Genomic DNA, 26,141 nt, shown 5'->3' with positions numbered 1-26,141 from the left:
ACAAAACATAGACCTCTTTCTTCACTGTCTGTTGATAATCTTAGTTAATTTTTGAATGTATTAATCAAAAATACTTTCATATTGCCCTTTAAAGGTAAAGTGGGTAAAAGCCTGAAGTGCCAATTGAAAACTTTCATAAACTAAATTTTATATTGTATTTTTTAATTTTACATTTAAAATAACCTGTATTTAATAGAAACTGTTAAAATCATAACATTTTGTGAACACAAATCTATCAGCAAGGGTGGAAATGAAGGATTTTATCTCCAAAATTCAGCATTTCATCATGGGCTAATTCAGACGTTATGATGATGTCAAACATATATTCTCTATTGTCGAGTGCACGGCACACTTAACTTTCATTTCTGGTCATAAATAAGTTACACAAACTGGCTATTGATGACATTTTGTTGGCTTTATAATACCTGAAGCTTCATATTAATGCATCAAAAACACCGGCAAGCACTCCACCTGACAGAGACAGCAATACAAGAAATATAACAAATATAACCTATTACCAATAACCCACTATTAAAATCTTCCTATGTGGACTTTTTTGCACACTACAGCTCTAACTTGTTAGTTCAGTAATGGGAGGTGGTTTCCCCTGTCAGGAAGCTGCAGTCCTCACAGGAGTAACACGTGTCTGCATTTATTGTGTGTATTGTTTGTGTGTCGACCTTGTACCAATGATGATAGACTGTTAGACTTAAAGCATCATGACAGACAGAACAAGTGTTGATAAAGCAATGCTCACATGTGTTAATGTCGCAGTATTGAGTCAGCATGGAAATGTGTGTGTGTGTGTGTGTGTGTGTGTGTGTGTGTGTGTGTGTGCGTGCGTGCGCGGGGTGGTTGTGGGGGGGTTGCTTGCTGTCTGGACTGTGATGAGTCAGATCTTTGTAGTGTTTGTGCAGACAGTGTGGACTACTGCTGGAGCGTAACTCTCTCAGGCAGGTGGTCCTTTTCCACACTTTACCCGGACCCTTCTTTGTGTGCATAATGTATGGCATGTATGTATTTGTCAATGATATCAATCCAAATCTTCATAAATATCTCCTGTTTTTCACTCCTCCAGCCCTCTCCATCTTTTGTTTCCGTTTTCATGTCTTTCTCAGCTCTGCACAGCAGCCCATTAACTGGCAACCTCTGAGGGATAGCTTTATAATCATACATAATGGATGAATGGTGTGCCGGCTACAAAAACCAAGTGTAAGAACAGTAATGTGCTGTTCTTGATCGGCTTTAATCTCCTTTCTGCCTCTGTAGTATGGACTCATATCTTGGTATGTAATTTCATAGAACTTTCGGATTTGACATGGTTTGGATTACAGGGCTGTGAGTGGGTGTAGAGGAAGGAGTTCAACCAGATCAAGACAAGACGTTTCTTTCCACCCACCTCAGCATATGGCCACAGTTCCCAGTCAGTCTCTAATTAATAGCTGTCACAGCAACCACAATCAATATCACCTCATTAGCCATGTTTGTGTATCTCTCTCCCCTCACAAAGGGTCAATACGTAACCCCAGAGATAGAAACGCATCGGCCAGTGTTGAAATGAAAGCCACAAACTATCGATGAGAAAAAGGCCAACCATACATTTGTTTCCCCGTAGAGTGTTATTTCCATAATGCTTTTGCTGTTGATGCATTTCACCTATGGAGAAATCGATGGGAAGTACAGGCAGCACTTACTTGTGTGGTCACTGCTGCTAAATTTGCTGTGGGTCCGTATGGTCAGATTTGTAAGTAAACCAATCAACAAATAAAGCAGTGGGAATCTTATTCAGATATGCTTGATAATCGGATCATTTTCTATATCTGTAGGGTGTTTGTAAGATGATTGGTACTGTATGTAAATGCTGTAATATAAACACCAATTGATTAACAGTACAATCATCAGTCAGACAGTTATTTTAAAAAAGTTGAGATGACTATAAAACGTTTGATATTTGCAGACTTTGTAATAAGGTGTAGGCAGCTCACAATGAAAGATGAGTGGCGGTCCCAACTAAGAATTTTGTGCTTATCCACAACGAATGAGGATAATATTGCTTAAAAACAGTCAAATTTAAACCTGCACTAATAAATATTGTTGATATAATAACAGTAGAACAAATGGCTCTGTTTAATGTGAACATGTCACTCATAGTTTTAAACATTGAGAATTATATGGGCATATATATATATATATATATATATATATATATATATATACATTTACACACACACACACACACACACACACACACACACACACACACACACACACACACATACACGTATATTTACATATATATATGTATACCCATTTACACCTGACATTTAAATGCTGTATACATTATTTTTCATAAGGAAAAATGAATCTGATCTGATCAGACAGACTGCTTCTGGAGGTGGTCTGGCTTGCATTTGGATCGGATCTCAGCCAGGTGCAAATGCAACCTGTAAAGCATGACCACATTCCATCCAAAATCCATCCAGCAAGTTAAAAAGTCATCTAATTCTGTCTTTTCCCGCTAGCTTGAACAAATGCTGCAAAAGATCCAAACATTAGCAGTAGATACTCGCTAGAAAGTCTTCCCTTGCAACATGACTAGGTCAAAACCTAGTATATGGCTGGACTGCCCTTTATCTGTTTGCTTCTCTCCTACTGTCTGTGCTCACATATACAGTATTTTAATACAGCTGAATTCCCAATAAAGCTGGTCTCACTTATGTGCTTTTCTGTTTCTATTGTCATATAACAGAACAAGTTTGAAATAGTGACTGAAATGCAGCCCATTAAGACTAAATGTTAACCAGCAGTCACTTCTAAGCCATTTCCAAGCTGCTGCTCTGCACTGCTAAAATCCTGATTTTATAACCGCAACGTCGCCTGACAAAGTTAGAAGCTCATTCATTTCTTTGTCAGCTGCAGTGCGGTCAATGGAATGAGATGCATAGAGAGGTGTGCCTGCGGAGGGAAAGCCCAACCTTGCACTTGCGGGGCCATTCTGGCAACTCTCTTCTACAGAAAGTAGCTAAGGTTTGTCCAAAAAGTAGCTAAATTTGTCGCTAGGTGCTTATTGGAAGAAAAGTCACTAAAGCGGTGTGAAAAGTCGGCAAATCTAGTGACAAAGGTGCTAATTTGGCAACACTGCTTGTGAATGTAAATGTACTGCTTGTAAATGGAAAATTCACTCAGTGACAGATACAAATGAAAAATACAAATGTAATCTCCTTTTCAGAACAGCGTGACCATCAACCTCTTTTCAGTTAAACTGTAAAGTAGGTCCAAAAGATTCCACTGGAAGATGGAGCTGAGAGTGTTACAGAAAGGAAAATGACGGGGGGGAGGGTATAGACACTTAAGCCAATAAAGAAAATTGGAACTGAAAGGGGCAGGGGTTGAGGCAGGGGAAGTCCATCAATAAGCACTGAGTGCAAGAATCATTAATGGATGAGAAGATAGGACTGCTAAAAAGTACGTTATTTTTTACTAATGTTTCCAAATGGAAGAATGCCATTATGAATCTAGGCAGACTATATTTATCAGATGGGAAATTAGAAAGAAAATCAAAAGACGAGGTAATGAGCTTGGACTTGCTCTAAACGTTCCACTGTTGCCCTGTCAGGCCACAAACAACATTTACTGTTAATTACAAAACACCTATTTAGAAGCAATAGCATTAATGATGTAGTCTGTGATACAACTCAGTTTGGAACTAAATTGTATTCCACTTACAGGCCTTTTCCCTTACTAATGAATGAATGAAACATGAATTAAAGGATTGCTATATTGACTTTTAATCATATGTAAACCTCATGAAATTTTTGTTTTTGTAAGGTTGACAAACCTTAATAATAATAATAATAATAATAACCCAAAGATGTTGGCAATGCTCCGCAGACCTAAGAAAAAGAAGCAATTGTTTTTCTTTACAAGTGCACTTTGCTTCAATAAAACAGTATTTTCAGTGCATTTAATAGTTTATCACTATCTCCTGTGATGGTACATTTTCATGGTGATACCAGCAAATACAGTCAATATCTGCAGCTACTTCAGCCAAAAGTACTTCAGAATAGAGCTGACTGTTTGCATTTCAGCTGTATTATGTTTTAATACTTTTTCAGCTTGGCTTTCAAAGCTGCACTGTTTAATATCATAGTGACAAACCCACAGAGAATTACCACCAGGCTCAACTGTTCCCTTCAGTTCTGTGGAGCATTTGAGCGTCTTTTAGCTCGGTTTGATATGGCCCCGAACTTTACTGTTTTTATTCCGTCTCACCATTTTTAACAACATAGTTTCCAGACACATCAGGCAGCTGTTTTCAGAGGTAAAACTGACACTATACTGCCTTCCGATCACGAATGGGCAGGTAAAGTTAGCAACTACCTGGCAAACAAAGTACAGCATTTAGCTCCTTAAGAATGAGATATATCTGACTCTGATGTGGAAAATCCTTTGGGCTGCAACTAATGATTAGTTTCATTATCGGTTAATCTGCCACTTATTTTCTCAATTAATCATTTAGTCTATAAAATGCCATACAATTTACCGTGATATAAAACAGAGAAGCAGGAAATCTTATATATGTATCATATGTGAGACGCTGAGATAAACAGATTTTGGGGGGAATTTTTGCTTACTAAATGAATAAAACGATTAATCTAAATGCTTATGAAAATTGTCAGCAGTTATGTTTTCTCCTGATCGACTAATCGATTAATTGACTAATTGCTGCAGCTCAAAAAAATCAGCGGAGTGCCCCTTTAAATAATGACCATATGTGCAGTGATTTTATCTTGTAAGTGCTTGGGACAGCCGTGTGTTGTCTATTTATCCTCAGAGCCACCGTTGCTTCTAAGAATATTCAGTTTAATGCAAAGGTCCCTGCTTTGCTGGAAAAAATTAAATTTTGAGGGTAAGGGCAGGCTTTGTATTTTTCACATGAAAGAAGGGACAGATGAACTGGCCTCAGGCAACAGACATGACGATCATTCTCTTATTAATCTCTTTTATATTGTAGTGTATGTTATCTGAAAAAATCCAATTAATCCGGGTGGCCTCAGATCTCCGTGGCCATTTCAATGCACAAAAAAACATCCACTCCTAACAGTACATTTCAAATAACAGAGTAAAAATCCAAATATCACTGAACTGCAAGTATTTGAACATATTACAGTAAATCTCTAACACAATTTTAATGTCACTCTTAAAGCTGATATTTGCTCTAACAGTGTTTCAAATCTCTGAAATGTTTCCCACAGGCCAGATTCTCCTACTTACATATGAAGTTCCTGTTCTTTTCCTGGCTGGCAGTGTTCGTGGGGAGCTGGATAGTGTATGTGGAGTACTCAACCTACACAGAGCTATGTCGTGGGCACGACTGCAAAAATTCAATAGTGAGTGTTTTATTCCCTGTGCGTATCCATCGATCAAGATCTTGTCCTACAAAATGTGTATTTTCAGCGGCACGTGGTCATATTCCAGTTCCTTTTGTGCTGTTGAACATTTTTCCCACTATTTTTCAGTGTGACAAATACAGGAAAGGAATCATTGATGGCTCGGCCTGCAGCAGCCTGTGTGAGAAAGACACGCTTTACCTGGGGAAGTGCTTCACTGCCAAGCCCAACAGCCAGGTCAGTCTTATTTAAATTAAACAGTCCTCTTCAGTCTGCTTATTATCAATCCAGCTTCAACTCTGGCACCACCTTGTTTATTTTAGGTTTATTCAGGGATCTGGGGAGACCTGGAGGGAGTCATTAAATGCCAGATGGAGGAGGCTCCTCATTATGATTTGGGAAATGAGATGGAGCCCAGGAAGGAGGCTGTGGCTTTCGACAAGCCCACCAAGGGCACCTCAGTGGAGAAGTTCAGGGAGATGATCCTCAACCACCTAAAGGTCAGGAAGTCTTCATTCAACATTAGAAACTGAGGTCCAACACTAAGTCTGGATTAAAAACCCTGGTTTGTCTTATGACTTAAATTTCTTTACAGGCTAAAGTGGGGGATCAGGCCAACCTCGCAGACCTGGCAACCCAAGTATTGTCTATTGCAGATGCCAATAAGGATGGTCACATCTCACTGCCCGAGGCTCGCTCCACGTGGGCTCTGCTGCAGCTCAATGAGTTCCTGTTAGCATTAGTCCTACAAGACAGAGAGCACACGCCCAAGTTACTCGGGTTCTGTGGAGACCTGTATGTGATGGAGAAGGTGCCATACTCCCCCCTTTATGGGATCAGTCTACCCTGGATTATCGAGCTGTGGATTCCTGCAGGTCTGCGCCGCAGCATGGACCAGTGGTTCACCCCCTCCTGGCCACACAAAGCCAAGATCGCCATCGGACTACTGGAACTGGTCGAGGACGTTTTCCATGGGACTTTTGGCAGTTTCCTCATGTGCGACGTAAGCGCCACTAGTTTCGGCTACAACGACCGCCACGACCTGAAGGTGATGGACGCACGGTACATCGTCCCCGAGGCCATTTTCCAAGAGGGAATTAGGCAGCAGCGCTGCGATGTGGACGAGGACTGTCTCTACGGGGCTGACTGCCTCACTTCCTGTGACCTCACAAAGCACCGCTGCACACCGGAGGCGACCAGGCCAAACTTAGCCAAAGCCTGCGAAGCACTCAAAGACTATATTCTGAGGGGAGCACCATCTGATGTGAGCGAGGAGCTTGAGAAGCAGCTGTACGCCTGCATTGCACTGAAAGGTTCAGCGGAACAGATGGAAATAGAACACTCACTCATTCTGAACAATCTTAAGACTTTGCTATGGAAGAAAATCTCTCATACAAAAGACTCCTAATAAGCACACGCTGTACACAGGCACAAAGAGCAGTTCCTGTCCCATACAGCTTTTAAATAAAGTTATGGTCATTTCACTGTGGAAACTAAGATTCCTATTGTATTCAACTTTACATTTATAAGTGATGTATTTTATCTTGAAGGAGTTCGTGCTGCAGCTGTCATGGAATGTCACTTTAATAGTAAATGATGTAATATTAAGTAAACTTTGTTAATGTAATAGAGCAAAATGAGTTTTTTAAACCATGACAATAATAAATAAATTTGACTAAGAATCAAATGCCTAAATGGTGAGTGCTTGCGTTAGCTTTTGCAGTGCACTGTGTACATCCGTCTGGGTAGTTCAACATTTTTCAATTTCACCTTTCCTCATAACCGAAACAAGGCACCGTTAATACAATTAACTCGACAGACAAATGACATCTTGTGTATACAAGGTATGTCAGCTTGCAAAAATGATTGGTCTTTTCATTGCATGACTCAAGTACACAGTTATTTTTATGACTAGCAAATCAGCCTATAAGCCACAGTGCCACTGAATAGTTAAGTTATATCAAAATACCCTTTAAAATTAAAAAAAATCTCTAAATAAAGGGGATCACAAAGCCCCTGGTATTGCAGGGATAGGACACATTAAGTGCAATTTGATAAAGTACACAAGAGATCTGACTCTTTTTCAATACATTTATTAGACAAACTCTTGCATTCGGAACCCAGCAGACTGACACCTTTAGTCTGTAGCCTCTTGTTCCTGAGCCCGGAGGAAGCTGGCCTTCTTCTGGGCGACACGGTCTTTCCTCTGGGCCAGAGAGAGCTTGGCACGGTTCCACCTTGGTCACAGAAACATGCACAATTAGCATTTGTCATTTTATAATAATTAAAATCCGAGTTGCTGTGTGAAACTAGTTAAAAAAGGCAGGTGCGGGCTCATTTATTTTAAGTCTTGTTATAACCTTGTTATAGCCTGTCAAAAGGCCTAACTTAAATTCCAAATTATAGTTATACTATAGCAAAATGTATTAAGGTCACTGTGCTCCTTCTGAAAAGTCAGAGCTCAATAAATATTTGCATAAATTTTAACAAATTTAATCAATTAAAAAAAGTGTACACGCATTAAGATGTAAGCATTTTAATTTCTCACCTCTTCTTCTTGACTTCTTTAGGAGGCTTCTTTTCATGGACTGGGTTCTCACGAATGGTAGCATGAGCCTTTTTGTACATTTCCTCAATCTGAAAGATGGATAGCCAGTCAATCTCCTGTCCAAAAATTTACTTCACATTTCATCTCTGGGTAAATTTCATTCCTAACTAATAGTTGTAACAATAGATACTGTTTAAAGCATTAAATATGTGTTTTTTTTTATAGATGTCGAAGTATGCATCAAATGTAGTAGATTCCAATATATTCAGCTCAAAATATGAATAAAAAAAAATCGGTAACTGAAGCTCTAAAACTAAAACTTTTTTCCCTTAGATTTAGCCTTGTGTTGGCTTTTACTGTTTTTCAACCTTGACTCATTTTCCTCCTAAGACCACGTCAGTCCCAATGATGGCCAAACCCCGCTCCTTCCCATTGTTAACAGCTGCTGCAGCTTGTGGTCCAACAAGTCACCACCATACAAAATTCCATCTGACAGACAAATTGTTTGGGCAAACGCCCTTCCTTTGGTTGTTTTTAATAAGGCATGGGTTACTAATATTGATGAAAGGATTTGTAAACCAGTAAGTCAACAAAATGATCAAATGCCATGTCGTGTGAAGGAGTCAATTATGATGAATGGAGAGATCAGAACGGCATCTCTAGACGTCTGCACAGAAGAAACCACGGCCTGAATCTGTACCAATTCAACTTTCTGAAAAAATTAACTTCATTCTATCATTGGTTTGATGTTCAGCCTCAAGTTCACAAATATGAATTTGTGCCATAGCACAATTATACACAAGCTATGGAAGAGTTATAGCTAGGCTTGATTGCTAAATATATTTGAAATGGTACAAAATTCATCTGCATAAGCATAACTGGGCCAAAATCAGACTTGTACTCCCCCTTCCTAATTCAAAAACATGATCACTGCACCGAGATCTTTGTCATGAGGAATCACTAATGGGCAGGTGTGAGATTTGCCTCTAATGAGAAAGTAATTTCACTTGATGGGCAAAAGCTCTTAGCTCATGAGCTAGTAAGATTACTGAGGGCAAGTCTCAAACATTGGAAATTTCTAGGAGCTCTGGCTGCTACATGGAAAGTATGTAAGCTCATCAAAGGAGCCCTGACGAGATCAAGTAGAAAACAAGCCAACTAGGACACCATCTACCTACTGACAGTTTGGAATGATGTAATATAAAGTGGAAATGTAGTGTAATAATGCATAAAGAGGACTTGCCGAATCAGGGGTGACTCCATTCTTGATGAAGCGGGAGAATTGCTTCTTGTAAGCGTCCTCATCCTCCTCCATCAGGTAGCTCATGTACTCTGACACGTTGATGCCCATGATGTGCTTGCGATGGACCTCAGCATTGAACTCCTTGCTCTCTGCATCATACCCAGGGAAGCGCTTGGTGCTGGTAGGAGGGGGGAAAAAAAAAAAAACGTAAGGGGTAAATCCTAAACTGGTTTAGTCAAACATTAAGACAATATTCAAAAGCACCAAGCACAGCCTCCAGACATTTTGTCAAGACATTAACTCAAGCCATGATGAACACCGCACTGCATTATAATTACTCTTCTGATGTTTCTGCAGCTAAAACTTTTGTTTCCACATGGGCCCCATTCACACCTGCCATTAAGTGAGTTTGTAGATATGTTACCAGACAACATCACCACATCATGCTATTATTTATTCACGTCTCTGTTGCATTTCCGTCCAAATTGTGACTGGTTGGCAGTATATGGAAATGGCCTAGTAGATAAACAGAGTGTCAGACATTCAGTTCCTGTTTTACCCTCACTTTCTCATGAATGCAAGCAAGCAAGCAAGCTATACAGACATTTAAATCTGCCGAGACCTAAATGAAACAGTTACCTTTTGATGGAGACTACCCCTATATGTGGTGAGGCAAATCCACTACACTGCAGGTTAAATGCATTTTTCGAACGAACGTACAGATCATATTTTAATGTCAGGTATCCATCAATACAACAGCGTGAAATCGTGTCCCCCCCCCCGCCATTTTAGACCACACATTCTCAGATTTACTTTCTGAATGCTTTAGGTCAGTACCTTTAGTAAACAAATCAGACCTGTCTATGCCACATGGGTGTTGTGCGACACAAGATATTTAATTCATTGTCTACACACACTTGCATTTTTTAAAAATCTGATTAAGCCTGTCTGATATAACAGATACTAGAAGACACATCTGACAGATGTAGGGGCTGATGAATCCAGAATGTACAGCCGTCTTACCTGACAACCTGATGAGCAATTTAACAAGTAGCTGGTAACGTGCAAAAGTGACCAGTAAAACTGCCAACCTGAGGTTAAAACTACTGCTTTAAGTTGAAAAGTGCACTCCATGCGGTTGTTTACCTACTAGTAGCCTTCATATGGAGATGCATTAAGCTACTTAACTACAGTTCAACTTTCCTTGGGCCAATTCACGCAACTTTCTCCCTATTCAGCCCCCCCCGTGCAGATGAGACTTTTTAAACACCAAAATCATTGAATTATTTTCATTTCACAACAGCAAATTCTGTTCATCCTAGGTAGGATTTGTCTGAATCCCATTCCCTCGTCACCCATGCTCAGGAGGGGGGTTGGATGACACACGTTTACCTCATCCACATAGGACCATTGTGGTTGTGACCCGCATGACTGTAAATGGGCTATGAGCTCATCGTCAACCCCAATTTCTTCTATTTAATGTGATTTCTTAAAAGCTATATTTAGATATTTTAGATATTTAGATATTTAGATATAAAAAAAAATAAATAAATAAAAAATCTGTTTGCAATATCAAAAAGCAGCTGGTAGACAAGCTGAAACCTATTGTATTTCCAGTATCTGACAAAACAGCCTTGGCACATGCCTTGAAAAAAAACCCCAAAAAAACCAAAACATTCACATCACTTTCACAAATGATAAACAGAACACAAAGCAACCATTCAAAAATTTCCTTCACTGCACCGAAGCAACCTGACTCAGTTACAGTTCCATTCCAATTAAATTGGAAATAAAACAAATTTTACAAGAAAGTAATCAATTATATTATTTAAAAAAAGTGACAGTCTGCATGAATAGGCCTTTTTCTTACTGACCCATTATATTCAAGGTGCTGCTTGAAAAGACTGCATCATTCCTACCCTATGACGCAAAACTCATTTTGGAATGAAAACACATTCTCTCACATAGCCCGCGTTGCAAAGCAAAGCACTTTGAATCCCATCATGTTTGTGAGCAGAGGTGGGATGAGGTTACCTGTGTGGGATGGACAGGCCTCCATCCACAGCCCCCTTCAGAGCACCAAACACCTTGTTGCCTGTGGTGGTTCTAGCAAGCCCAGCATCCAGGTAGCAGGTGAAAGCGCCTGGCTGACCATCAATGCTCTCCACGTTAAACTCGTCGCCTGTCACCTCCACCTGGCCTTCGTACACCTTATCCAGGCCAAACTTGTTCAGCAGCTGAGGACAGAAAATTGAAAAATTTGAGACTCAAAGTTTGACATCTGGTTCAGCAGCCAAATACTTCTATTCAAGTTTCCACTAGCTTACCTACGCACACCACATTTTTTATGCGGCCAATCATTTGATTTCACAATGACCCAATTTCAACTGAGAATGCAACTTGGAAAGGTTAAAACAAAGGACATTCACCATCAACTCTGAATCTCTTCACCCTCTGGGCACTAAAATTTTGGATCAATATCAGGCACAGGACCAGTATGTACAACCAGATTTATACATACTCTGCGGGCCAGCAGCAGACCAGTGCAGTAGGCTGCTGCGTAGTTCGTCAAGCCCACGGTGACCCCGTATTTTGGCAGCTCGTGTGAGTAGGCGGCGCACACAATCATATCACCCTCAATCTTGGCATAGGCGATCTGCAAAACGGTGACAAGTAATCATGAATCGTTAGCCCATTCATATCCCTGACTGCTGACATGGACTGCAAAAATATTGACTACCAATATATCAATCTACACGACAGTATTTTTATTGCTTACACACATTTTTGAACAGTTAAGAATAATATGTTGTGGCAGGTATGACTGAAAATTCCATTTATAGCTGGAATTCTTCACATCCTGATTCGACCATGGTCATTTTGACAAAGTAAAGGTTACTTTGAAGGAGCTATCTATAATTTCTTTTTCATAGCACTATGTTAATGGGGTTAATAAGAGTACTGCAGTCCATAGCCACATTCCTGTGCACTCAAAAATGTTGGCAGATTATAAAAAGAAAAAACAGCCCTGAGAAAGTAATCTCAGCGCTTGCTCACCTGGCAGATGATGTCCCTGTTTGAGAAACGGACAATCATCCGATACTTGGGTGTGTTGTACTTGTTCTTATCTTGAACAACCAGGCGCTTGCGAGCAAAGTAGTCAGTCTTTCCCTCTGGAAGGAACACACACTTCAATTACTTACAAATAATACTCAATGTAGCCTGAACATTAAGAGGACAAAGGCTGTCACAGGGTGCCTTACCTCTCCTCCTCCTGAATTTGACCTGGTACCTCTTGAAGTAGGCCTTGTTCTTCACCACTTTAACAAAACCCTGCAAGAGGACACGCATCGATTTATCAAGGACTTGACATTCAGCGTTAACATAAAGCTAACTCCACGTTTGTTTACTGCTTTGCTGTGCGGCGAGTAGTTGGGCTGTCACTGTCAAAGGGTAAAGTTAGACCCGGCTAACATCAGCAAGCTGGGCCATTGGAAACGGGCGACGATAGTTAGCACAACTGCTACTCAGGGTTGCCGATAAGCAAGCCGGCTATTGGTAAGCTGTGTAAAATGGAAATTTGGGGGGTGTGAATCTGGGGACTCGGTGGTCACATACAAATGACAAAAATCGCAGTAAAGCAGTCTACGGACAACAGGAAGCAGTGAGTATCTGAGGGTAGCCATTAGGCCACGTTTAAGCAGACCCGGGTAAACACTAGCAGGAGTGAATCTATCTTCATCTGCACCTCAGCAACATGTTTTTAAACATCTGACACCACACCGCGCAAAATGTATGTCTTAGGTATGTATGTAGACACATATTGGGACGAATTACAAACCATTTTGCAGTCTTTTTGTCTCCTTTTGAAGGAGCCCGGAGCCAAAGCCTGGCGCTTGACTCCGCTGCACTGGAAAAAGGAAGATCGCCGTGCGCATGCTCTGTAAATACCGTGTCACAGGATGAGCCGCAGAGACGCCATAATGCAGAGGATTCACCACTCTGCCCCCTATCGAGCTGGGGCGGCCACTGACTATAATGACCGCACTCTCTCTCCTCTAATCAGTGAAACGTCTGACTGAGATTCAGATCTGATTTAAGTCTCTCATTTTACTCACAGTACAATTTTCGAACCATGTTTTTTCTCGGTATTTATTATTATTATTATTATTATTAAATGGCTTTTTTCACACTCAGTTACATCAGTATTTTTCCCAAAACTACTAAATGTTGAACTCATGTAGGACATATATTCATCTTTTTTAATTCATGCCCTTCCTATTATTTTTAAAATATTTTCTTTACTTTAACGGGGCAGAATGTGTAGGGAGTTTTCAACCCCTTCACAAAACATCTTTCAAACTTTAAACTGGTCAGCACTATTCAGAACATTTATTTCAGCATTTTAAATACCTTTGCATTGTTTTAGAGTTTATATTGTATTTTCAAGGTTTATTGTGGGTTTTTTTTTCACCAGATTTCAACATGGATGTGTATTACTGGGTTACTCCTTGGCCCCTGCTCACTTCTCTCGAGCCATGTTCCCATTGTTCTTCTCCCCAGATCTGCCATTCTTCATGCAACCACCAGATGTCCCCAAACATTTTCCCTGTCTTCGTGTCCATTTGCTCAGCTGTTTCTAATTGGCAGTCACGTGTGTTTGCCTGTCCACTCACACACATTTTCCTAGTTTCCCCATCACCCCAGTTTGAACCTAAACCTGCCATTGTCTCCAGCCCCTTGTCAGTTCATCTGTTTATGTTCTCTTGTGCTTCCTTGTGTACCAGCTACCTGTGTGTAGAATCCTGTTCGCCTGTGCCTGCCTCCCTGCCTGTCTGACTGACTGTCTGCCTGTCTGCTTGTCAACTCATCTGCCTGATTATACACCTGTCTGCCTGTTCATCTTCAATTAAAGAATCTCCAATGAATCTGCCTGCATTTGTTTCTGCGTTTGGCTCCTCCCTACCTGTGCTGTTTCCAGCAGCATGACACAAATATCACAATATGGAACAAAAAAAATTGTTGACAATTATATAGATGAGTATTATAGATTAAATTCCCTCTTGTGGTATATGTAATTCTCTACTGTGATATTAATATATATAGGCTATATATACCTATCTATATAATTATATATAGAGATATAGATTTATAAAATGAATAAATACATTTTTGGAAACTCAATTGATAAACAGTTTCTTGATAAAATAATATAGACATGTCTTTTAACTGACTAGTCCAGCAAATTAATTACCGGACACTGACACAAAAATCATATATAAACATTTCAGTGCTGCCATAAAACAATGATTTGACTGCAATAGCCTACACAGAGCTATTTAAAGGAGAGTTACCATGGTGTGACCAAATCTCTGACTGTTGACAAATTTATATCATCTCACACTCTGTATCATCGTATTTCAGCATTTTCTTCATTTGTTTCCCCCCTCCTCCTCCTCTTGCTTTTTTAAACAACTTGTAACACCCCTACTTTTTTTTCCTTCTGCTGCTCCTCCTTTTGCAGCATCTACACACAATGAATATCAGCTCCTGTACCTTCTGCAGAAAACGCTCTCTCTGGTATTTATAAGACATACAGAGTGTGGCAGCCAGATATCTTAGATCAGTCCCTTAATTTGAAAATGCAAAACCATATTCCTCAGCAGAATTTAATGCACTATGCCATAGAGGGACAAGCATTTGTCTCCCTAAGGCTATAACCAATACCTAACTAAGTTGCAGATTATTTCATTTTAGTAAATTAAGGTGCACGTTGTTGTTACACTCTGCAAATGAAGACTAAAATCACAATCTTCCTTGTGTTAGGTATATAGTAGGCAACTTCAATATGCAACTTGGTTTTAGGTCCTCAGAACTATTAAATATTATTGTTCTATCAAGAGTAGATCATGGTAAATGGTAAAAAGACTGCACAAGGAGAACAGAATTTTACGTGGCGTTTACAGCATTGAAAAAGAACGTTTTGACAAACTGATATAATGTCCCTTTCCAGAAACAATGTCCTAGTTACTCAGAATAATCTACAGACCTATTCTTGTGAAGATAAACTGTAGTACAGTTGAGTTTTTCACAGAGAAATTCTATTCACATCCGCTGTATCGGGGTGGTGGCGAATCTTAGTATGCAATCTTAAAACCTTTGCAAATAAAATTAAAATTAAAACTAGCAGCATGGCCAGATCAAGTAAACTCAAGTAGAGCTTTATTGTCATCACAACCATATACAATTAATGGCAAGCGTTTTTTTCCAATTAGGTGAACCCACCTTTTAAAATCAGGTGAAAGAATATATCGTCTGGAAAACAAATTTGCCACCTCTGGGTCTTTGAAACCCTTTCAAACTGCATTAGATGAACTTGAGCTGTTGGCAAACACATAAAGATACATTTTCCCCATGATGTCTAAAACGGTCAAACAGAAGTGAATTGTGTAGTATCAAAAATATAATATTTAGCCATTAATCAGCTGGGATTGAAAGGTGCATACAGTAAGATGTATCTGAGGATATGGGTGTGACTGAAAACAATACCAGCAGAGCCACAGATACCTGAATAATATCAAGTAAACTTTGTATCTGATGCACCTACTCCTAGGTAGATGTTCCAGTCTAATAATTTGGGCTCAACACATACTGTAGCTACTGTAGCACAAATCATCAAGACAGACTTTTTTCTAAATAGCTAACCTGCTAGCATTTCACTGTGTTCATAGCTATCTATTTATGTCTGACAACTGAGATGGGATTGTTGTGACGGTGTGTCTGATTCAGAGGCCTACAGTCGCCCCGATGTTGCCCAGTCGAGCCTACGTCAACTGTTTTTCAACTACTTCCATGAACAGGGGAGTGTCTAACAACCAACAAAGGATCTGCGTCACTGCTCCCATCTAAAACCTGAAGAGTAGGTTTTATGACTGTTTGGTATGCGATTCAAGGCAGTCAGTTCAGTCACATTTTCATCAGAGCGCTTTTGCTCAGATGTTGTTACTTCATCACGAGTTCTTATTGACATCTCTCACTCAGGGAAAGCTAGCTATAGTCAAGCCGCCTCTCATCAGTGTTTAGTTCATTATGGATTTTTTTTTTCCGTTATATACAGCGTTTATTTAATTTTATAGGTTTGTTTTGCGAAGACCAAGTACAAAGCTAGAATATGGTTTTCATAAATTGATTCATGGTATTTCCTGTTTCTACAATGAAGACAACACACCTTAACCAAAAGAGCCGCAGATAGTTCAGAGCCTAAAGGGTCCAAACCTCCAGTCTACTCCAAAAGAAGTCAATTTTTGTCTCAGCAATGAACTTCAGGTAAGACAATCTGAGGATCACATACGGATCAGATAAACCCCACACACTATGGGACGCTTGAGCCTCTTTTCATATGACTTACGCGCTCATTATGCGCTGGGCTGAAACACAAAAAGGCTACATTTTAAGGACTTGTTACGTTGTTACTTGACCTGTTAATTACTCTGATAAAGTGTCACAAAGGGAGTTGATATCTTGTCATATACTTCGTGAAAGAATGAATGAGCTTATTTTGGCTTTGTGTAAGATGTTCCCTTTGATTGACTCCTGTTTCCTGAACACCATGTCTCCTATGGTCTACCCCCTATTTGGAGAGTGCTGCAAAATATTGGAGTAGAATTACTGGATAAATGGACTGAGGTCATTAAGAATTTGAAATTGAATAAAAACAACCCTAAAAAGTCCTTTACAGGCATTGAAATCATTTACTGATTCTGACTTCCTTTAAAACATGATTCATATTTATCAGGGCAGTCTTTGACAATAGAAAAGTATCATGTTCCTGATAAAGTTATATCAACATTGATATTGGTGACAATTTCTAACTGCTCTCAGTCTGCTAATGCACATCCATGGACCTACACACTTTTCAAAGCACAATGTAAAATGTCTGAATAGGTAATGCTGTTACCGTATATCTTTATGTACTCACATCCCTGTAGCACAGCATGAATACACTTATCCATCTAATTTATGTCCTCGCCTCTATACTGAGCTGATGAATGGATGAACCATATATTCCATCAAAGGTTAAACTGCTCTAAGGGTGAAAAGACAGAGGGGGTTAAAGGTCACTTTAGTTTTGCTTGTACAGTCTGGTTTCTGGACTGCTCAAAGGGCCATTACAAGCCAGTAAGGAATGTTGCTGCTTTATTGTATTGCTGCGGAAAACAGTACCAAAGAGAGAAAATAATGCACAACATGTTATGAACCATTGTTGGTGCTTGTTGTTGTTCCGATCAGTGTTGACAGGTGGTGGACACTGTGTCTTCAGACTTCTGGAGGTGCTGTGGCCATAACTGAATTAAATGTCAGCGATGGGACATGGCGACATGCCCCCCTTGATATCCCCAATCATTTATGCCAAGCTGTCCCCTCCAGGTTTGGAAAGTACTCCTGTTACAGCACTTTGGTAGATTTTTTTCTTGTTTTTTTGAGAATACTGAATACCAATAAATCTACTGATACTGAGATTTTGGATGCTGTATGGTACTCAACTACCTCGGGAAAGGCATGTACTAGCCCCACTTAGGAGTAGCAGAGAAACAAGACGCACTGTCAATCACAAGACAAACTGTGTTTGGGAAAAGCATATTCACATTGAGAATATCACAGATATTTAGTACTGCACTGGCCTTGTCACAATTACCATAATAAAAACTGTTAGAGCGGTCTTCAGGCCAGCTGTTTTGTACCTACGAAGTTTTCAGCACAAGTAATGTTAATTCCATTTAGAATATTTGAAATTGCTAAATGCACTAGGAGAAGGATAACGTTGTTCTAGTTCTCCTTCCACCGTTGACCCCATCGCAGACACCTCTTTTTCCTCTATTTAGAAATAGTCTTCCCTCTTTCTGAATGAATGAAGAGGCCTTTGAGTGCAATCGTTCACCGTGAACACTTCGTGGTAGTGTTGTCCCAGGTTGCACCTGGAGGTGGGGGCGCATGCTCCATGCGATGTAAACACTTGGTAGGCCGCCGCCGTCTGTCTGGGCTCTGCAGACATTTGTGTACACGTATTATACGCCTGCATGGGCTGGACCGAGGAGTCCATGGGAACAAGCTAACTTAACGCTGGCTAGCGTTCAACTGGAAACCTAGCTAGGCTATCTTGGTTAATATAGCTAATGTACTTGGGCAAAGCGTTTGAAAACCAGTCTTTTTCTCACTACAGTAGGACTATACTTTCGTGCATGGGAAGCAGGCGACGTTTGCTCCGGCTGGCTAAAAACGGTTCAAGGTAAAGGATGTTCTTGGGTTTTTTTTTTTTCGGGCTCTGTCTAATAACTGGAATGAACACTAACTTATAAAACGGCTCCCTAGTCATCACACTGTATCTGTCCAAGTGTATGGTGTGACGTTACAGCTAAGTAATGGAGGGTGTCATTAATGAACTCCCACACATGGTTAGTCGGAATAGTAGCTTACATACATATTTACATGCAGCTTGTCAGTGTTGTCACTTGTGTTAAAGGTTTGCTGTTGAACCCTTAATTGGTTTGCAAAGGATTCCGGCTATTGCTTGGGGAAAAAAAAACACCCGATAATAGAAAGGTTAGACAGTTTTCCCGATTGCTAATGTCGATTTAACTTATTCATTTAACGTTAGCCATTTAACCCAACTGGCCTCGTCGAGCTCATCGACGTTAGAGCTCTCTGGAAGAAAGATACTGCATGCCGTTGCATTTGATGCTGGATCTCCATTGCAGCTCACAACACCATCGAGCCATAAAAGGAATAGGGGACTTCTCCTGTATCTAACGCTTTGGTCCTCTCTTTACCGCCTGCAAACCGAAATGTTTCTGGTAGGCGAGGGCACGATGTGTAGCCCAAGGAAAGGATTTAAACCGCTCAGCAGTGACATTGGCTGCGCGCAATCCAAGGATATCTTTATCTTGAAGCAGCGGACAAGTGACCTCCGAGGTGCAACAGCAACACAGCTCCGTGAGCTTCGATATAGTGGGCGATAAACTCAGCCAGAGTTAAACACCATTACTACTGCGGAAAGTTGCTTAGTCCACTGACAGCAATGATCACAGCTAGCAACGCCAGGCCGGTAAATGTATTTAAGGATAAGGTTTTAAGAGAGAAAGGGAAAAGAACAATGTAGGCCTATGTTGATGTGGAAGTCATTATGTTTTTGGTGACTTATGATTTGATACCGCGTGTTGATACAGTTACCTGGGAAATTTAGATGTAGACCATTAATAGAGACAGAAAAAAAGTACCCAACTCCAACCATTTTTGTTGCTCCAGTCGAAGTAATTTGATGTTCTAGCTCGTCTAAATTGTCTTCATATTTCTGGGTTGCTTACCTAAAGCCAAGTATAATGTTTTATTAGTGCATAAGTGTAAAACCGTATTGTTCTATGACCTAAATCGAAGGTTATAGATAAAAGTAGTGGAGGAGAAAATTTCATGGTTAAAGTACTAGGTCTCACTAAATGGAAACACTCAAAGTACTAGTGCTTCTAAAAGAATGAACTCATCATTTGACTAAAAGTATTCAGTTTAAATACACCTTTGCCAAGAAATGGTTCTAATTAAACCTGGATAATTTCTGTTACCTGAAATAAGTCACAGTGCCCACATAAGCTGGTTGAGAGACAGTCTGTGAGCGTGACCTACTTCTCTAAGTGTAAAATGATTTTCCTGGGTTGCAATGGCCAAATGCTTCTGTGAATTAAAAACAAACAACTCTTCACTTTTTAGTCAGTAAGTTGTATCTTTGACTTTGGTGGCCAAGTCAGAGGATACACTAATAAGTACTTGTTGAAGTTATTATCATCACAAGCTTTACTCTGACCCGTGGCCTCAGCATAGACCTGGAGACGGTGAAGAACATACAATAGAGAGTTACAGTAAGGAGCAAAACGTTAAATTAAAATTATTCCATACATAAAAAGCTTAACTGATAATGGATGTACAGTAAATTGAGAAAAAACAGCTGAGTAACTCGAATGAGCTGTTGTGGCTAGCGTTAAGCTAAGTGAGTGCAAATGAAAGAGGTAAACCTTTCAAGTAATACCACATATGGGCATATCCAGAGTGCTTTAGTTGAGCAAAATATCTGTATTACATAGATTATGATTTTTTAATATTGTAGTGTAGCTTAAGTGTTGACTTGAAACTTAAAGGTCTAAAGGCATTACAGTATAGTGATACAGCACTCTGAGTTTATTTATCTGTTCTAGATGACAAAGATAATTAGTAAATGTCCCCTCTTGTTTGACCTTTACATTCAAATGGTTTCCTTTCTCAGAGACAATATCAACCGTCCCTAATATTAAAAGCGTAACAGTCATACTCAAAATATCATTGCATTATCAGAATCAAATCAGTTCAGAAATCAGAGCTATAGGCCTTCTTCAAAATGCAGGAAAGGTACAGATGTCATTAATAACATTAAAAATGGCTCTGTTCAATTTGTAGTGGCAAAGCATTGCCAGTGAACCCCCATCCATGTTAAAAGACTCCTGGAACTAGGGAAAATAAATGAAAAGAAGCCATTGTTAATGCAGTTAATTACACCAGTGATTTCCCTGCAATGACATATCAAAATATCTTCTGTGACAAGGCCTGTTATTGAAATTGTTGTCATTTTGTCAACACCTCCGTGTTATACATGATTACAACACCAGTCAAGTTCTGTTTACCTGATTGTTGTAGGTGCAGCATATAAAGAAATAAATTATTGTGAAAACTGTATTTAGTAGCAGGGATCTAGAAGTAGCTGGTGGAAGACCATAGTCCCCAATAAAGATTAAACACACTTTAACAGAATATTTAGTAGTCAGTCCCAGTCCCAGTACTAATAGCTGTCACTCCCATAGAGTAAAGTGAGATTTAAGTTTTGGCATCATTGATTGAAACAAGGCTGAAGCCAGTACATTCAATTTACTACATGACCATAAATCTACTTTATGTAGTGCAGGGTTTTTGGGCTAAATGTAAAATATTAGCCGGTATTTGTAGCTCTCATTAGTTGGCTGTATAATGAAGCCTTCAGCAAGACCATTGAAATGCTGATTGTACACTGGGAAAATCTGAGCTTCCCTCTGTGTTTGAAATGAAAGGCCATTCTACCTCAATGTGAGTGTGTTGTTGTAAGTCAGGGCTGTGTTTTAATACCCTCACACAGCTCATGGCCAGTGTGTTTCCCTTAAGATGGCCATGCCCTCTCCTGGTGGGCCAGACAGGTTTGTTCTGATTCGCTGCCTAGAAATAACACATAAAAGATTAGTAAAATAGAGGAAGGCCAGATAAATTTGTCATAATTTTTCACCTCGGATAACGACTGGAAGTTTTTTTAGACAGAAACTTGTAGTTTTATTTGTATTTACATTTACAGAGTTTGTGACAGTCTTTGTGCCTGCTCCGTTATACAGCACTGTGGGTGTTTTGCATTTTGAATTAGGAGAAAGGAAATGCTTCTCTGTTCTGCCTTTGGTCTTTCTCAGTTCCCGGTCGTCCTGAAGTTGTTTCGTTGAGGCTTTCTTCTTCCCTTGCTGTGGGTTTCATTAGCTATGCGTGCTGCATCTTAGGGCCCCTTTGAGTCCTTTGGCAAACGAAAGCAGAAACAATCTCTGTATCCAGGATTTATAGGGAAGTCTTGCTTCATTTGGGCCTCTGGCTAGAAGGAGTGTCTTCCAAGGCCACCTGGGCATTGGCATCTCTTTATGCATGGCCTTTCCCGTGTCTTAACTGAGTTGATTAAATTTTTGGCCTGCTCATATTTTGCTACCTGAACATGGTATCCAGGTCGTTTTCAGTCAGTTTAAAAAAATAAAATCCAATGAAGCACACTGGAATGTCTTTTTTGAGCTTGTAAAAATAAGGAAATCAACTAATAAGGTTCTCAAATAACGAGGTTCATCATCAAAAGCAAGGCAAGGTCCAGGCCTACATTCACTTGGGTCCTCATGGTGCTTACTCTACATGGACCTCTTTTCTCTTCCCAGTTAGTTCTGCATGGTATGCTGCATTGGGAGTCAGTCTTTGAAGAAACCTCATGCCCTTACATTTTCTTCTTTGCTTTCAAAGGGAAAGAGTACAAACACAAAGCTAGCCTGACTCATTGGTGCAAAAAGAGTTGGGGAGGGTGAAAAGAAACATTCTTGCAAGATACACATCGGAGAGTTCAATTTTTCAGGATCAACTATTTTTGTAAATGTTCACATATTAGTAACATAGCTGCTTATTTTCACAAAGAAATCAATTTTTGATATTCTTTTCAAATGTAATCATTTGTGAGTTCATTGCAGTTGTCTTTAGCTGGATTAATGTGGTAGTAAGGATTATTAGATATCCTATATTTTGGGTGCTGTTCAGGTGAATTAGTCACAATGTTAACACTGTCAGTTCTTTATGATATACACTTATTGAAGGGATTAATTAATTGAACCGTAAATTCTACATTGCTGGCTGTTAGGGTGTAAAAATGTGCTAACTAACATCTGAATGAGTAAGATTTTGCCTTGCACACAGCCATTGGATAGTCTTGCGCTATGATATGTCTGTTGCTGGTGCGGATCCTGTTATTTGTGCTAATGACAGTCTGAGTGGGTAAATCTAATCTGCATTTTCAGATTTACTCATTGGGTGTGTGAGTAATGTACTCCGTCATATGGAAAAAAATAAATATCATGAAACTCTTTTCACATAGTGACAGTGGTCTGCATGGTAATGGGAAATCAAACTGGAACTGTAATTTTCAGTTGTGGTTTTTGAGAAATCATGTAGAGAGAAATTTGACTTCGTTGTGCAGGAATATACAGTAAAATCCCACAATACAATTACAGTCATCTATGGTTAACAACTAATACTGCTATTGCGGCTGGCCAAAATCTCACGGCCCTTTCTTCTTTTGAATTCTTAGTATATTCAACAAGAAAATAACTGATTAAGAGAATCATTAAAAGTTGATACATTTGCGGAGGGGTTTTACTTTTAAATACATCTACATGTATTTGTGCTGGTGCACTTATTCTGCAGCCTTTTGTTGCTCTTATCATGTTTTTACTGGAAGGTGAATGTTGCCTTTTTAAGTTAGGTGTCATGGTATAATGCGTCCATGTTGATCTAATGCAGTCACTCTGTGGGATCTATAGGTTGAAGATCTGTTAGTTTAGCTCTAATGTCATACTGTTGATGCATGTCAGTAAATACTGTATGCCCCCCACAGTGACAGGTCAGGAACAGGGCGTTGTTATAAAAACATTAAAAGTTAGGTGTATCAGCTTCCTGTTTCTCTCCATTTCAGAATAGACTTGGCACAGGCAATATCCAGAGATAGAGGTAGAATGTTTAATGTAATATATAAATATACAGTGGCTTTTATGATACATAAATGAAAACACTTAATTTTTTTTATAGTAAAGTATGTTTACTCTTAAGAATTCATACACACATTTCTCTGACCAAATTGAAACATCTCTATCAAAGATTCATCATCAACCAAAACATGATTTACCGACTTTTTGTCTTGAGGAGGGTTACAGCCAGGCATGGTTTCTAGCAAGGCTGTCTGAATTTGTAATGCTTTGAACTTAAAGTTCTTCTGTGTAATGACAGTAGAAGAGAATATTGGTCACTGCATCATTATATCTCTTTGTTAACTTAAAACGCATTCAGAAAGTATTCAGACCCCTTTACTTTTTCACATTTTGTTACAGACCGGTGACACATTAAAGGAAAAAAAAAAAAGTGTCTCAGTAAGGTGTTGGGTTACCACAAGCTGGCAGAACATCATCAGTGCACCATGGCTTTGATGCTACAAGTCTCTGGAACTCTGGTATAGGGATGGAACACCACTTTCCAAAAGATACTCCCTCATTCGGAGGGTGATGATGGTGGTGGAGAGTGCTGTCTAACGTGTCAGTCCAAAATGCCCCATAGGTATTCAATTGGGTTGAGATCTGGTGACTGTGAAGGCCAAAGCATATGATTCACATCATTTCCATATTCATCAAACCATTAAGTGAACCCTGTGGATTGGGGCATTGTCATCCTGGAACAGACCACTCCCATCAGGATAGAAATGGTTTGTCACAGGATAAAGATAATCACTCAGAACAACTTTGTATTGATTTGCAGCTAACCTTCCCTCTCAGGGGACAAGTGGACCCAAACCATGCCAGCACAATACTGCCCCACAGCAGAAAAGATTTTTTTGCATATAAGCGTCATTTCTAGAAGAAACCAGGCACCGCTTAAGCACCTGCCCAATACCATCCCAGCGGTGAAGCATGGAGGTGGCAGCATCATGCTTTGGGGTTTTTTTTCAGTAGCAGGGATAGGGAGACTGGTCAGGGTTGAGGGGAAGCTGAATAGAGCAAAGAACAGAGATATCCTTAATGAAAACCTGGTCCAGAGTGCTCAGGACCTCAGACTGGGCCAAAGGTTGACCTTCCAACATGACAGTAACCCTACCCAGAACCTACCCAGAGCCCTGACTTGAACCCAATCGAACGTATCTGTAGAGAAAATGGCTGTCCTCCGACAGTCCCCATCCAACCTGACAGAGCTTGAGAGGATCTGCAGAGAAAAATGGCAGACAATCCCCAAATCCAGGTGTGCAAGGCTTGTTGCGTCATACCCAAGAAGGCTCGAGGCTGTTATCGCTGCCAAAAGTGCTTCAACTAGGTACTGAGTAAAGGGTCTAAATACTTATGTCAATGTGATATATCAGTTTTTCCTTTTTAACAAATTTGCAAAAATGCTTTTTCATTATGGAATTAAACGATTCTAGCAAAAGGCTGCAACATAGCAAAATGAAAAAAAGGGACAGGGTCTGAATACTTTCCAAGTGCATGTGTTCATTCTGTTGAACTTAATTTGTAATATGAGCTATAATAAAACTGTGCTAGTACTAGTCTCTGATGTTTTTCTAGATGTACCTGTCAAGATTTATCCAGCATTTGCTTTTAATCCTGAGTGTCCGACATACATTAACCTTGCATTATTTCATACAGATAATGTAATTTAAGACTGCTAACTATAATGTTGAATTAAAGTCCATCTCTGTGTCGTTTGGTAACAGTAAAGTCACTCAGTGTGTCTGTCTGCGTACAGGAGGGTAAAAAGCGCAGCTAGCATATTTTTTTTTTTTTTAGTCTGTACCATAACACATTCCTATCACCACATTTACCACAATCTTTTCTTCCATCTCCTTCTGTTCTTCTCTCCTTTTCTTTTATGTCGTCATTCCTATGTAGACCTGGTAGACACAGAAAGATGACTCACTATTTTTATACAGAGTAAAATGCATGAAATGATTGGTTTCCTGCCTGGTTGCAGAATCCAGACTTCCTGTTGGGGTGAAACTGAAGGCAAGACTAATTCTGTTTTTTCTCAGGTGTGAGGTGAATTTCTTTCTGCTGGGTACAGAGCTGCACTACCTGTTATACACTGATTTCAGCAGGAGACTTAAAGAAGGCCTATCTTTTGTGGAGCACTTTGACCCTTCCTGACAGTATGATCAGCATATGACTACAGGGCAGTGTGTCATTAAATCGGTCGAAGGTTCAGAAGAGCGGATTACTTTCAGGAAAGTGTTACTGACGTTTAAATGTTTTAAGCTGTTCTCTTAGTGAATACATGCTGGATTTCGTCATGGAGTATGTTAGCATCTGAAAGTCAATGAGTTTTGACTATTGGGAATAGCAGGTAGGAATGTGTAGATTACGTGAAGACACTTTTTTTAGGCTGTTTTCTAGTTGGATAGTCTTTCACTTTTCCTTATTCAGAAAAAAACAAATCCATTATTACTATGCAAAAGGTATTTGAAGATAGTAAATTTGCCATTACTGAGCACATAGAGTATGCGTTCCTCATTTTTCATGCTGTCAATTATATAATGTGAAATAGAAAACTTAAAAGAATGTGTGTCAGCTAACAGCAGCAGGGTATTGTA

At 39.7% G+C, this 26,141-nt stretch overlaps 3 protein-coding genes across 6 annotated transcripts in view; 2 read left to right on the top strand and 1 right to left on the bottom strand.

Annotated features, from left to right (window-relative positions):
- Window positions 1-5,258: 5,258 nt before the first annotated feature.
- LOC120790963 (divergent protein kinase domain 1A-like) lies at window positions 5,259-6,855 on the top strand. The gene is made up of 4 exons (XM_040129008.1): window positions 5,259-5,390; window positions 5,520-5,627; window positions 5,714-5,890; window positions 5,986-6,855. Exons 1-4 carry the CDS (start codon window positions 5,277-5,279, stop codon window positions 6,796-6,798), a joined length of 1,212 nt encoding a protein of 403 aa, XP_039984942.1. The 5' UTR covers window positions 5,259-5,276; the 3' UTR covers window positions 6,799-6,855.
- A 612-nt stretch (window positions 6,856-7,467) lies between these two features.
- Window positions 7,468-13,151, bottom strand: LOC120790962 (60S ribosomal protein L5). Its single transcript, XM_040129007.1, has 8 exons — window positions 13,023-13,151; window positions 12,445-12,514; window positions 12,239-12,354; window positions 11,703-11,837; window positions 11,216-11,418; window positions 9,182-9,359; window positions 7,939-8,027; window positions 7,468-7,627 (listed from the first exon to the last, which is right to left on the bottom strand). The coding sequence occupies exons 1-8, from the start codon at window positions 13,023-13,025 to the stop codon at window positions 7,528-7,530; spliced, it is 894 nt and encodes a 297-aa protein (XP_039984941.1). The 5' UTR covers window positions 13,026-13,151; the 3' UTR covers window positions 7,468-7,527.
- Window positions 13,152-18,124: 4,973 nt separating this feature from the next.
- The window catches only part of evi5b (ecotropic viral integration site 5b), a 36,431-nt gene continuing 28,414 nt past the window's right edge, over window positions 18,125-26,141 (top strand). For 2 of the 4 annotated variants that reach the window (XM_040128446.1, XM_040128442.1), the window contains exon 1: window positions 19,265-19,283. The gene's annotated coding sequence lies outside the window, so the exon portion shown is untranslated. Of the gene's footprint in view, window positions 18,468-19,264; window positions 19,284-25,875; window positions 25,895-26,141 lie in introns of those variants that run through there. The other 2 variants (XM_040128443.1, XM_040128445.1) reach the window with 2 other exon arrangements.

The sequence above is a fragment of the Xiphias gladius genome, chromosome 6, assembly GCF_016859285.1.
Source record: "Xiphias gladius isolate SHS-SW01 ecotype Sanya breed wild chromosome 6, ASM1685928v1, whole genome shotgun sequence".
NCBI classification, from domain to species: domain Eukaryota; kingdom Metazoa; phylum Chordata; class Actinopteri; order Istiophoriformes; family Xiphiidae; genus Xiphias; species Xiphias gladius.
Note: the sequence above shows the minus strand (reverse complement) of the source record. Positions and strands in the feature narration are given on the sequence as shown.

Bases quoted from the DNA above. Each gene is read 5' to 3' on its own strand.
- LOC120790963 (XM_040129008.1), top strand. From the start codon at position 5,277: ATGAAGTTCCTGTTCTTTTCCTGGCTGGCAGTGTTCGTGGGGAGCTGG. The intron at 5,391-5,519 runs GTGAGTGTTTTA...ACTATTTTTCAG, and splicing joins ACGACTGCAAAAATTCAATA to TGTGACAAATACAGGAAAGG. The intron at 5,628-5,713 runs GTCAGTCTTATT...TGTTTATTTTAG, and splicing joins CTGCCAAGCCCAACAGCCAG to GTTTATTCAGGGATCTGGGG.
- LOC120790962 (XM_040129007.1), bottom strand. The intron at 9,360-11,215 runs GTAACCTCATCC...CCCTCCTACCAG, and splicing joins GGCCTGTCCATCCCACACAG to CACCAAGCGCTTCCCTGGGT. The intron at 8,028-9,181 runs GCAAGTCCTCTT...TCCATCTTTCAG, and splicing joins ATGGAGTCACCCCTGATTCG to ATTGAGGAAATGTACAAAAA.